A 14529-nucleotide genomic window follows, 5' to 3' on the forward strand; every position below is an offset into this window, starting at 1 on the left:
GAATTGGCATAGGAAGTTTACAGGCCATGCAGTCATCTGTACTATGTATGATCATGTGTAAATGACAAGTAAATATAGGAAAATGTATTAGATTTACAAGTCAAGTGATTCAGAGAAAATTTCTCTCATGACCAACCTAAACCAGTTGTTAAGCACTTTGACAGTCCATCCTTCAAGTCTAGGATCCAGCACTGCATTCCCTCAGTATTTTTTGTAACTTACTGATCCTTCTAATGCTGTCTTCTTTTCCCCATTAAGTAATACATTCAGTATCTTGCTTTGTACTTGCTCTCCTCATTTTGGCAAAGCTATTTTAAAGGCCTTTGTGATCAGGTCTGCCACATCATATCTTTGTACAGACCTTGAGTTCTTATAATTGTTGTAATTAAAAAAAACTGCATTTCTGGATTACTGCAAAACTGGATTACTCTCTTTGCTTTGGACAGAACATATCTTTTTCAGACAAATATACAAAAATACAGGAACATATAAAAAAAAAAAAAGTGTTTTGAAATGCTTTTTTCATCTATGAAAATAAAGAACAGACCTGCAGTTTATAAAGCACAGCTAGCAAAGGCTAGAGAACATTAAAATTAACATACATGTGGTAGACCAGTTCAAAGTTTTGCTCAGGAGTAAAATATTCAGAGAGTAAAAAGGTAAAGCTAAGAAATGCTTCTGCTGGTATTAAAATCAATGTTTAGTGCCTGGTGAAGTTTTCCTATTGTGGAACTGAATATCTCAGTCTCAACATAAGGATGGTCTTATCTTCACTGTGTAAGTATTATGCAATGGGAAATTTGTGAGCTTTCTCCTAGTGACAATTGACTAGTTCAAAACTAAACTAGTTGAACATTCATGAGTTCTCAAAATGTGACAATTACATACTGACCACAGTCTATTCAAGCACTTTTAAAACCCCTTTTTCCCTCTGAGTAACTTGGCCCAAGCTGACAATCAGAAGTAAAAAGAAAAGCTATAGTAATGTTAGCTGTGAGTTTCAAATGATTGAAAGGAAGATAGAAAAAGCAATTAGTGAAACATATTGGTAGTGAGTTACAGCTAACACAAAAGTACAATTTTGGACTATTCATAATTTTTGCTATTATGTGGACTGGAAGGACAAGAGGGTTTTGAGGTATCTCCATTTTCAGTCACCTCCTTATTTTTCCCAGTGGTTTAACCCTGAGATTAGCTCAGCTGGTTGAAGCATGGTGCTAGTAACACCATGGTTGAAGGGTTTAGGATCCCTGTATGGGCCACTCAGTTAAGGGCTGGATTCGATGATCCTTGTGATTTCCTTCAAACTCAGAATATTCTGTGTGAAAAGTTCCTGTAGATGCGCCACAATCACAAGGAATCACTTTTTTCCAGCAGAGGGAAGTATTGCCTAAGTAATCCCTTCACTTATACCAATATGGACATTTTTAATTTTCTGAGTGAAGGTCTTCTGAAAAGTTTGGCAACAAATTAGTAACTGTGAGAAGTTTGTCAGTCAAACAAGTCAAGAAAGGAATCTGATCATTACACTGTGAAAATGAAACAGCTGACAAAAAAGCAAACCAAAATATGTCTAAGAAAACCCATACTGAAAGCACATGGGACATGCCTGCTGCAAGGACATCCTGAACTTCAGAGCTTTTAGTGTGATACCTACAACAAAGGTCACTCCACATTTTGCCAAGATAGTTACAAATACATTTGGTTATCATCTTATGCAAACTATGTAAAGCAACATGTACATATTTCTTGATGTCATGATGGAAATACGAATCTTTTCTGATAGAACATACCTAATGTGACGGCATGGTATTATCAGGGAAGAGAAGCAGGAAAATTAAAATTCTTAAACTGTTTATCTGGGGAAAACAAAACCAAAAAAAACCCAAATAGACTTTAGTGTCTGATCCAGGCCATTGTAAGCTATCTGAATTGGGATAATGATGTATTTATTATATTCATCTTTCGCAGATGTTCGAGACAATTTCACCAACAAATCATTCACATGCTTCCTACTCTACTCTTTCACAGTCTGTAAATTAATTACAAACAAATTAGCTGCCCTTCAGTGGTGCCCATAACTCACCGTGATGCTGCAGGTCTGAGCAGTGGGTGAGCGGGTCCCCATTTCGGATGTCTTGTCGTCTGGTGCGTCTGCAAAGATCACATTTGAAATCTGTTAGTGCCCTTCTCAGTGCTCAACTGTAACGAATGGAACATTTACATAATTACAGAGGTCACAAGTGCATCTAAACAACACTAGGAAGGAAATCATATTGCTACTGCTATATTCTGTGCATTATCATTTTGTAGAATCGGCTTTACTCTTACAGGTGAAGTCTTCAAAAACTGGTAAATACATACCTCTGGCACTGAGATACTGAATAAATAAATAAATTTAATGCTAATTATTAGTTTTAAATAAATACCAAATAAAATAAATGATGAAGTTTATTTTAACTGTGTGGGCAATACTGGGCACAAATAAATTCATTATTTGATTCACATTTACAGAGACTGCTGAAGGATTAAAATATACACCGTAGAGTTTAACATGCATCAAAAGTACACATTTGTGCAAGTACAGAATACTTTGAGTACTGGAGCATCTTTTAGATAGATGAAATGTTAGGATGGGTGGCTTTGAAAGAAAGCTGAAGTGCTATATTTTCTGCAAAATCTAAATTAAAAAGCATAGATCATCTCAGCCACCATGGGTTTCACCAAAACATTTCTGATAAAACTGTTTACAAAACTGTTGCAAATGGTTTTGTCTTTAGAATAAACAAAATAAAAACTTGAAAAGGAAGATTTTGAAATGTCATTTAGTCTATCTTTTGTAGCTTAAGTCTGAATTCTACCTTTGATTGCATGTCTTTTTAACACAGTATATTCTTCCCCCAGTTTGAATTCTACTGGCTCTTTTGAAAAACATATTGATCTGTGCTAAAAACAAATGTTGTATTTCATAGAAGAGAGCTTTTTAATACAGTTTTGTTTTGCATGTGTTGTTCTCTCTTTGTCTGCTCCTAGTTTTATTTAAATAGCTGTGACACAAAATTCAACCGAGCCAGAGAAAAGCATTTCATATGAAAAGGAAAGAAAAAAAGAACAAGGCAAACAAAGATGTGTTTCAAGTGTGAGCACTTTACTTTAGGAATCGGAGAAAGCCTGAGGGCTTGCAAAATTAGAGGAGAACAAAGAGGATTAGGCTGTTGAACAATGCTGCGATTTCAGATTATGGTACCCAGCAACGGATATGCAAAAGTCAAGTAGCCTTGTAAAAAGCCGCGTTGGTCACTCCCTTGTGACAACAGCCCACATTTTTAAAAGCCATTGTTCTGCAGCACACCATCTCTCTTCCCTCCACCAGCTCTATTTACAGGCTCTCACTAACAGCTCAGCATCAGCACATACCAAGAGTTCTCAGAGGCACAACTGCAGAGCTGAGTCCTCTTGCCTGAAAGATTTTAACCATATTTTTTTTCCACTGAAAGCTACAGAAATGTTAAACCTAAAATTAGTTATGTGAAGTACAGCAAAAGCTTTCTTTCTTAAAAAGAAAGTTGGACGAGCATTTTTATATATTTTTCTGAATAAAAACTTCCTTAAGATTATGAGTTAGGCCATCTTAGCACACTTTAATAAGAAGGAATCTTCTGCTGATATATGGTTAAAAAAATGTACGAATCATAATTTCCAGTATCTTTATATTACTCATTACCAATGACAAAATCACACCCAAGATATAAGGAACCATAACATTTTGCTACCCTTTCCTGAATTTTGAAACACAGTATATTTCTAGGATACAATTTGTAGAAAAGAAGTCTGTGGAAAGACTCATATTACTGTCAATGAAGTTTGAATGAAATGTTTAGCTGGAATCTCAGGAAAATGTCGCACATATCACCATTGTATCAACACGATGATTTATGAAATATGAACCAGAACACATCTGCCCGGGGTAAAGTGAAGTGGTCACACTACAGGAGCTCTGAACTGTCATTTAGACTTGTAAAATACACAAAGAAAGAAAAGCAAAAAAAAAAAAAAAAAAAGGCTCATAAAATCTCATTAAAACAAAAAAAAAAAAAAAAAAAGAAGAAGAAACAAAACAAAACCCCAAACCCTAAACCCAACAATTAGTAAAGCATCTGTACAATTGCCTCAGGAATCCACTTTCCCAATATTTCTGGAGCCTAAAATTACAAGAATCCATTATTAATAAAATGCTGACATTTAAGCTGTTTCCAGCAATGCTGATTTTGTCATTGATGCATTCCGAGCTGGCTTGAGGCAGTGGGTACAGCAGGTACCAGGTGAACAGAGGATCCTCTCTCCCAGTAACACAGACCTCTACTCTGCTGCTGCTGCTGCCAAGGGAAAACTGGGGGAAAGTGCAGAGACAGCAACTTTTTCTTAGGCCTTTTTCGGTTCCCAGCTTCCCAGGACTAACTTTCTCTTTCACAGTGGCCTCTAGAAGAGTAAATTCTGCACCCCAAGGTTTTTCTGTAGCTGTGCAACCTAGTTTGGCCCCAGTAACCCCCACCCCTTAATCCCTGTAAGAAGAGGTCCCAGTCACTTTACCCCGATAGCAACTTGAGTGTCCTCTACAGCAGTAAGTTGGAGAGATAAGGAAAAGACAAAGAGTCCTATTTCTTCCATCAGTGTAAGCAGAGGAATGACAGGATGATGTGCTCTACGGATCTACTGGCAGTAGGAATGGGTGCCAGTGGATGCTGAGAAAGGATAAGGTTCAGGAACAAAGAGTAGCAGGGAAGTAGCAGAAAACTGATTCAGTGACTCCTGATCTTACTTCCTCCTTGAACTCAGAGGCAGTACTCAACCATACTGATCTCTAATCCTAAAACCTTTTCAGAATAAATCAACCTTTTAGACTCTCCTTGCAAACCACACTGTTCCCTCTCCTTTCCTTCCTCCTCCAGAGAAACCACCACGCTACCAGCAAAAATAAGAATTTAGCACATGTAGCTGAGAAAATTTGACTGGCTCTTCTTTTGGGATGGGTTCAATTTCCACGCTTTAATTGTTTTCTAACTAATTAAAGAATTTCACAGAAAGCTTTTCTCAGATTAACTCTTGTTTCCTGGTGCAAAAACAGAACCTGATGTTCCATGAGCAGCTTTTACTTTTTTCATCAGTATTTGTTTAGGATATATTGTAATGTAACCCTTAAAATTTTAATCCCCTCCATCTGAAACGTCTGTGACACTAATTCAACTTCTCACCCTTTATACATTTCATCTCCCTCAACAACCAATCTAAACCTGGAATTTGAAGTTCGGACACTCTCAACTAAGTATTTGCTGCAATTAATTTCATGTATATAAACCCTTATGTACATAAGCCCATGGATTCCTTGTTTCTTCATAAGTGTGATAAGTCTGGCATATTTAATTTAATGTGAGCACTTTTTTATCATTTTACTCAGTTTATCAAGGGAATCTCAACACTCCACCAATGTCTGCTATTTGCAAATGTTTATCTATTCAGTTATTCCCAATTTCTGCTTCAATAGCCAGGAGCTCTTCAGCAACTAGCTTGTATACTTTTAGAGTTTCAAAGATAAAGGGAGGCAAAGAAATTAGTACTATAAACCTTCAGATCAGGCAACTAGACTTGTAATTTTTTAATAAAATTGATATTTTTGACTTGTGGAGTCAGCTTTCCACCAACTCTTGCATTGCAAAGCCTTTAGCATCAGTGCAGAGTGACTGTAAAACAGTGGTTGTTCTGATCTGGCAGAACAACTTGGGCACACATCAACACATACAAGTTATACTTTCAAATAATAACAATAATGTTATATATCACTAAAAAAGGTAAGTTTCTATTGATGTCCAAATATTTTAGAAATATTTCTTTTGATTCAGAGTTCATGAAAATGCAGGATAATTTACTTGGGCAGGTAGTGATCTCATTTTGATTTTGAGCCCCCTCCTAATTTTAGAGAAAATAATTTTTTTTTTCTTTTTGCTGTTTACCAATGAATATAAAGTTAGGAGTTAATTTCAGAGACAACTCTTGTCTGAATGTTTTCTTACAGGAGCTTTTTAAGCCAGCCCAAGAAGTAGCAGTGGTCACTTTAAATCAACCAAGACTTCATATAGCATGTAGCTCCTACAATGATGTTTTCTTTGGAAGAGAAAGGGCTCCAGTTAACTATCCCATGAAAAATCTCCAAAGCCCTCTGGTCATATTGAGACCATCAGTTAAAACAAATAGCAAACCATGCAGGCATCCAGAACTGTCCCTACCTCTTAGCAGTGGGGAAGTAACGTGAACACGATGAGCCATCCCAGGCACAGTAAGGGTCTCTTGCAAGGCAACACTCAGCACAAGCTTTTCCATACACATCACAGCGGTGTAAAGGAAGCTGTGAAACTCCAGTGGCTGAGCCAATGTAGAGCTGTTGCTGTTGTAAAAGTTAAAAACAACAACAAAAAAAGGTTAAAAAATATCGCAAATTACAATTTTCTTTTTCTAGGAAAGCATAAATATATTATATAATCATCTGTTAGGAGCACTTCAAATACAATAAAGAATCATGATTCTGATGTATGCGAAAGGAATGAGAACAGAATTGTCCCCAGGGTAAAAAAAATCAAATAAGAAACTCTTTATTTTTTCATTAAACTCTTGGTGGTTCCCCTAAACAGTAAGAAAATTAAACTACTCTTAAGTTTTTCCTTTTGTATTCAGATCCTCGCACTGGGAGAACACTACAGTCAGTGACAGAACACAATGAAGAACATGCTTTTGAATTTGAACAAAACGAACAATTTCAACGTACATTTCCTAAGCATTACCTCAATTTATGTATGTGAGGGGGAAACCTGAAGTAAATTATTTCAGACTGATGCCACAATATTTCAATTTGGAAGCGCTGCCATGCATGCAGTTCTTTGCATGTCTGGGTAATTCCAATGTTTTGTACTCTTTTCTGTAAGTCACATGATTTAACTGGAACACATCTTTAATGAGGGGAGAGGTTTTATTTTATTTTGGATAAAAAACAGTGTTGAGTAGAAGATGCAGTTCAAATGCAGAAGTAAATAAAAAAAACATGCATACAAAATGAAATACAGCCTTGCATGGCATCACAACAGAATATCTTGTCTCTCTCAATTTCCTCTCTGATATCAAATTCATGTGGTCCACTAGGGAAGTTGGCCCCCAGAGGGATATGAGAAAACTGAACTTCTGATCCCATGTGAAAGTCCAAACAGAGATATTTCAGATTACCAATAATTCACAAAGAAAACAAGAAAACAAGTATGAGTGGGATGCAAAATGAGTGGAACACTAAATAAACAGATACACAAAAATTCAAGGGCATAATCCTTCTGGTTTGGAAACGCTGACACTTTGCTATCAAATCTTAAACCTTGTCAGCCAGCACCCACAGTGGAGTGATGAATACCTTTCCTAAGGTCCTACTCCAAGCAGTCCCATCAAGAAAATACAACTTTGCTTTAATTTTTCTTCATTGGAAGACATAAAGCTGGTGTAAACAACAGAATTTCAAGAAATGCCATCAAAATTCTTCATCTCCTGCATTGCAGTGTCCCAGAGGTAACATTTCCAGAGATTTGGGGATGGAAGATGGCTGAGGTCACCTACCTACTAGAAATAATGAGCACTGGATACCAAAGATAGCAGCACCAAAAACACTCATAAAAGGTGTTGTGTTAACTTCTTTCAGAGACAGCAGCTTGGCAGTTTATACAGACATATTAATTGTAACAGAAACATCCCGTGCATTTATATAAACACCGGTATTTTCTCAAGGAAAATATGACAAGGAAAGCCCCCAAAGGAAAATTCACTGGCAAATTGAAAACTAAACCCTTTCTAAGCAGCTGTTTCCATCTATTATAGTTCCATAGCTGGGTTGTAAACCCACATTCTCCAGGCAAAAATCTCTGACCACACAGGGGTCCACACAAAGCCTGAACTGTACAAACCAGTCCTAGTCAGTGTTGTAGCCTTGAGAAGAGATGACAGGCAACAGACAAGATGAGCTGCTTCTCTCTAACTTAAGTCACTTAATCAAGTACCCACCTTAGGGGTACATCCTGCAGTAAAAAGAGCAGCAATTCAAATCTTAGGTGACCTAACTGCTTCTCAAGGGATGCCTCTTCTCTTTACTGATTACGGAGGCAGCATAGGTCAAATTAGAGCTTCAGTTAAGTATCTTAAATGTCCAGATGGTATTGATCTGAGTCCTGTGTAATTGGGGCATTAATATCTGTATAAGCATGTAGGAACGTGTGGTGCAACTAATATAAAAATCAACCCAGAGAATGCACATGGGAAAATAAAGAATGGTGTAATGGTTTCCTATGTACCTCTGTAACCAATTTCATTTTGCAAAAGTCCCATCCCTAATTTTCAGTAAATGTCTTTAGAATTAAAAAATGACCAGAAACATAAGAAAAAAAAAATTGAGGCCAAAATAGGGTTACTTAAAAACTATATTCCTTGTAGATAAGTTTATAGTTCAGTCAGTGAACTGCAACATGTGTTTCAGGTGCTGCACAGCCTGAAGGCTGCTGCCCTGTTTGCTGCTCTTCTGATCATGGTTTTAGACTCCAGCTGGTGATCATTATTCTGGACACTAACAATATAAAAATCCAGGCAGTATGAAATTCAGAAAATAGAAATAGAATTATTAGCATCAACGGTCTGACCGTACTTTGCCATACCATAGTCAAACTGCCTTTTGGGCAGTCTCTCCCAAAACATTGTTAACTGTTAATTTAACGAATGATTATCAGATCAAACCAGAGAGAGGGAAAAAAAAGGTTGTCCTCTAAAAATTCTTGCAAAAGTATTAGAAGTCAAGAAAAACTCAAGAAGAGACTAATATTTAAGTGATCCAGTGGTTTCTGGTTGCCCCACAGTGCTGCCCAAAAAGCAAAGACATAACAAAATGGGAAAAATGTAATGCTTAAGAGGAAGAACTTAAGCAGAATTTGAAAAGGAATTTTAGGGAGCATGAGATTCAAATATCATTTGATTTAATTTAATGTCTTAAGAAGTAAGGTGGAATAGTTCAGCATGCCGTTTAAGTGATATATTCATTTTGAGCTGGTCCTTTCTATGTGCCCACTATGGACACAAATGTTAATCTCTGAATAAAATTCAGTACTTGGTGAAATATACTATGAAAGTGGCCACTAAGGTATTTCTGAAGGTGTCTGCCTTGCCTTTGCTTGAAAATCTTATACAAGAGAAACAAAAGCTCTTTGTAGCAGTTCACCAGACAAGGACTTGCCCTGTATCAGCTAAGGATCTCCTTGTCCTTTTCCCATGTCACCAGAAATCCAATGGCTTTTTGATGGAGCATCACAAATCTGACCCTGAGAAAAAGGTGAGAGGTTGCTTTGCAAAAAGTCATCTTTGATTGAAACCCCGGCTGAACTTTTTGGCCTGCTTCCGTGCTTGTAAACCAAGGGAAAAATTACAGAGCTTCACCTGACAGGCTCAAAGCCAAGTGGTACCGTGTCCATCACAGAACTGGGAGTTTAGGCAGCTGCAGGGTGTTGCAGAGGCTCAAGGATGCTCTGAAGGTTTGTGTCTATTGCTAACAAAGCACAAACTGTTTAAGTGATAAGGTTACACAAGCCTAGGGCTCTGAACACAATCAGGAGGAATGTGTAGCTTCAGTGAAAAATACAGACGTAATTCCTGTGAGTTAAAGACAGCAGAATGGAGAAAAAACATATTAAGGCTTAGTCTTGCACATAAAAGCTAAATTTCCTTACTCAAAGCCCCTCTTGCTCAAGGGCCAAAAGCATACTCAGAGAGGGAGAGAGAGAGAGAGACGGGAGCTTTAGAGCTTTATATAATTTAAAACTTAAGCTAAGTTCCGCTCCTGAAGAATTTGTAGATTTTGGTCTTTAGGAAGAGTAATTTGTAACATAACATATTGGCATGATGGCAAAAGAGGTAGCTTTGAACAACCAGAGCAGTAAAACATTTAGAAATAAGGAGAAACTCCCTGCACCATGTTTTTATAATTGGACGAACGATTTGTTAGTGAAAAAACAAAATGAAGTGATTATTTTTAAGGCATTCAGTAGAACATGCTGGTTTTACTATTTACATTTCAGGCTCTGGCTTTCCACAATGCATAGAATTATCGTGCTGTTTATACGAAAACCACCCTGCTTATCAGAACACAATGACTAAAGTGTTTGAGTTATAGAACTACAGTATTTTTAAATCATAAATGTAAAATGGAAACATGTTGCCATATACTTATTTCATACATACTGCCAAAAGCTTGTCATAGTGTATCATGATTCTGTCATTTTTAGCCTGAGGGTGGTTGATTTTTCATGAGTTTTACTCTGCCTGAATAACTTGTGGTTTATGCTCTTTTTTAGCTTTAGACAATTTTAGCAGTGTAAATTTGTTTTCAGAAAACTCAGGGAAAATTGTAATCTCTCCTGAATAACTAAAGATGCTTTAGAGAAAAAGCTGTATGAAAATGCATGGTCAATTTCAAATATGATTGGCTGCTTTAAGACAAGGTACTTATAAAAATAATCCAAAGCAGAGCATTTTGGTATGATGTGAACATATATACAACTTGACAAGTTTGTTTTTAACTATCCCAGTATTCAATACTACCTTTTTCTTTGTCCTGCCATTTTTGCTGGTTTAGGTGGTAAACTGTTAGAACAGTGTCCCCCCCAAGACAGTTTCTGTCAAATACATGAATGCTTTCAGACAACTTTCCTAAAGACAGTGAATTCAGAGTTAAATATGCAGCATTTCAAATATAATATTGGGCTCTGTCCATTACAGAATGAATTCAGCTTCTGTTTAGTAATGTATAAAGGGAGGTAGATGAATTAACTAAATTTTACTTATTACGTGCACAATTTTTAGTGCACCTAGTCCTGGAAGTAATACCAAATTTCCTCTTTCCTGACAATGACATTAAACGAAAACAAGTTCCTTATATTTACCAAATTAGCCTTCAGATCATCACATATATGAAAAAGAAAAAAAAAATTAAATTTGACACTAAATTTTATGTCTCAGACTCCTGAGACAGGAAATGACAGTGGCTGGGATCCATCCACCTAATTCCAAGCAAACTAGAAGATAGGCCCCTAATACCCACTTCATTCCTGGACTGCAAACCAATGTTCTTCTCACAACCACATAATTCATCAACTGCTTCACAAATTTGCTTAGAAATGCAGGAATCACCTTTACTATAAGTCAGACAAAACTTTACCTCTATCCATCAAGAGGTTCAGCTCATTTTAGTTATGGTCTGGTTTTATAATACATATCTTTTCTATAAGCAGTTAGCTATTAGTGTACTCAACAGAAAGTAGGAAATATAAATTTTGGAGTCTGGAACCCTTATCCTAACCACATCACTGAACCAGAAGGCCATGGAAAATTTGGACTGCATCAGATCTGTTAATATTTTGTTAAAGCTGAATGACGCACGTCCGGGAACGGAATGGGCATAGGACAGAAAGACAGGAGGATGTCCCATTTCCATCCTTCCACCATCTGCATTTTGTACCAGACTATTCCTACAGAGACTGGAACTAGTCCCATTAAAAAGGGACCAAGTTTGGCCACTCCTTTTGAACAGCCTCTCTGTCATGGAAACACTCTACAACGTGGATTTTAATTTTTTTTTTTTTCTAGAGAGCCACCAGACAGCTGGCTAGTTTTTGTTTAGTTTCCACCTTACCAGAAAGTAACACAAACTAGGCTTTTCCTTTCCCTGTTGCACGTCACATTTTCCTGAGAAACTACTGCTGTTTATGTAAAGGGATGGGATGCTGCTGCTGCAATTAATATGTCTCTGCTGACTGCCAAGTTACTGTCTCTAGAAGACAGAGACCAATAAATATTTGAAAGTGATTTAACATTTGTGCACACAGTACCTGCTTTGTGGAAATCTTCATTGCTGAAATGACAGTGGGTTCCTAGGGAAAAATAGAGTTAAAATATAAAGTGAGCTGTAAACATAAAAATGCTATTACAGTGCTATTTGCACAAGGTAGAAAACCCTGAAATTAAACTAGATACTCCGTAGTAATAGTCCTTCTGGTTGTCTTTTGCAGTGGAATAATTTCTAGCTGTAAAAATGCATGTATCTGGGTGCATCTTTGATTGCTATGTTGACTGTAGGTATTTCACTTCCCATTTTTAATACAGTTTAATTGTGATCACTTTGTCACTAATTTCACATCTTGAAATTGCTATCCACACTTAATAACAAAATTACTTTTAAAGAAGTTCCCAGGTAATATAAAAATAATAATGGCTATATGAAAATTCATAGATACTATCTATTAAAGGTAATAACACAGAAATAAGCAACTCATTTTAGTATATCAAGGTGAAAACCCCATTCCTGTTAAATTTTCCTCATAAGAACAAGTTCTAATCCCAAGTACAATCTCTTTAACTGCACCACACTATTCACTTACAAAGAAGTTACATGCATTTTCAGAACATGCAACCAAAATGAGCATGAGGTTCTTTGCACTCTGGAATATCCATTATTTAGTCAACAGTTACAACTTTTCGGTCCAGCTTCTTGGATGGATTTTCATCTTAAAAGTGGCATAATAAAAACTGTGCAAGTCAGTTCTGTATGAACTTTATTCCATCTAGAAATCTGTTATTTATCCCACACATCATATTTTTGGTTATATACATTAATAAGGTCCTTATTAAGCTTTTACACTTGTAGAGCTTTCAAATTGCTTATCCTGAGAGAATTTGATATGGGTCAGTGGATGGTAAGCATGGACTTGCCTTTACAGAGAGGTTAATAGACCTTATATTAGAAAGCATCAATTAAATACAACATTTGAATGGAAATTGAACTCATTAATTTGTTTGCTCAGCTGTTCAGAGACATACTGCACAAATGGGGTTTAAAGAGGCATTTGTTATCAATGTAACAGATATGAAAGACCTTCAGCTTTGTGGAATTATAAATGAAAAGCATTGTACTCAGCACATTACAGCTTAAGCATCAAAATACATTGTTCATGATGCATGTATACTCTTTACAACTAAAGAAAACTTACATTTGAAAGATTCGTATCTTATGTACACAAATTCTGCTTATTTCAAGTACATTAATGCCCTCTTTAAGGCTTAAATATATGTCTAAAGAGATAAATGAGCTTTCAAGTAAATCAGAACACCAAAATACTTTCATGCAATGAAAAAATAAACATGTAAAGTAAAATTCCAAATTTGAATTTCCAATTAATGATTCTACTTTTGTAAAACCTTTCTGAAATAACATTAATTCCATTTATTTTTCCTTCTTTCACTTTTATTTTTTTCTGATGTCCTCTAGCTTGGCACTTCTACTTGTTTCAGGGAAGAGATTCATACATGATCAACAATTGCCAAATTACCCTGCATTCATTTAATGATTTTTGTGTGTATAAAAAAGAAAAAAAATGTCGGGAGACACAAATTACTTATGTCATTTTCTTCTCACAGTTTCTACTTCATCTTAATGTAAAAAAAAAAAAAGATCCCTAGATTTCTGTCCACAAAAAAACCCACAGATTGCAAGAACAGGGACACATATTGTTCACAGGTATCTTGCACTCAAAACAGAGGTTTCTGAGCAAGATTGGTACCAGTAAAGCCAGGAATGCCCATAAGAAGCTCTGTTTAGCTATGTTGTCTCTGTTCAGAAAAAAACAGATGAAGGGATGGGAGTGGAGTTTGATGAGGATATGGTGGCTGCGCCCCTCTGTCAGGTCCAGGGCACGGTCCCTGTCAGCACGTCTGGAGTGACACTACACAACAAGAGGCTCCTGGAGCGTGCCAGCAGCATCTTCACACTGTCACATCAACCTCGTGCTCCCAGCCAGGTATCAACCCCCAACAGCCTGGAGACAGGGAAATGGTGCCATAAACCGGCACTGACAGAAAGAATAAAGTGGGGAATGTAAATGATTCGTTGTTGTGTACAAAACACAAGACATCCCTGGGTTCTGTCTGGGAAGTGTTTGAAAGGTTTACTCAGCCTTGCCTTGCAGGAGTGCCTACAGGATGCCATATTTTTTAGGTGGCTCATATAGGAAAAATGGAAGAGATTGATTTCACCAAAAAGTACAAAAGCTACGGGGCGTTTACAGTGTCTTGTGTTGAACCATGAAAATGAGACCCTAAAGTGACCTTTGAAAATATAAACACTTTGTTCCCCACATTATTAAGCGCAAGAAATCTGGGCAGATCACTGTTTTACCTAAAGTATCTTCTTAGTTACAGTATGTTGATAGTCTGATTAGTGTTAAGGGTTGATGCAATTACAAATCTGTATATTGCATATCTCTGTGGGAGAAAACAGACGGGTATTGTTCTCAGACTTGCACAGGTAGATATTTAACTCCAGCATGCAACAGCTCTAAGATTCAGAAATACTAATTTACTTTTTAAACCACTGAACAAGAGCCCAGAATGCCACTTCTTTTATCATTAACC

The 14529-nt window shown here is 36.7% G+C and overlaps 1 protein-coding gene across 1 annotated transcript in view; it reads right to left on the bottom strand.

The window, feature by feature from the left end:
• Window positions 1-14529, bottom strand: part of SEMA3A (semaphorin 3A) — a gene marked incomplete at its 3' end in the record, with an annotated part of 162360 nt that overhangs the window by 5771 nt on the left and 142060 nt on the right. Inside the window, exons 13-15 of the mRNA XM_082280615.1 lie at window positions 11952-11993; window positions 6282-6439; window positions 2087-2154 (exon numbers count right to left, since the gene is read on the bottom strand). Coding sequence (XP_082136741.1) covers window positions 2087-2154; window positions 6282-6439; window positions 11952-11993 — 268 coding nt within the window. The remainder of the gene's footprint in view (window positions 1-2086; window positions 2155-6281; window positions 6440-11951; window positions 11994-14529) is intronic.

The sequence above is a fragment of the Coloeus monedula genome (genome assembly GCF_965178545.1).
Source record: "Coloeus monedula genome assembly, chromosome: 4".
NCBI lineage: Eukaryota > Metazoa > Chordata > Aves > Passeriformes > Corvidae > Coloeus > Coloeus monedula.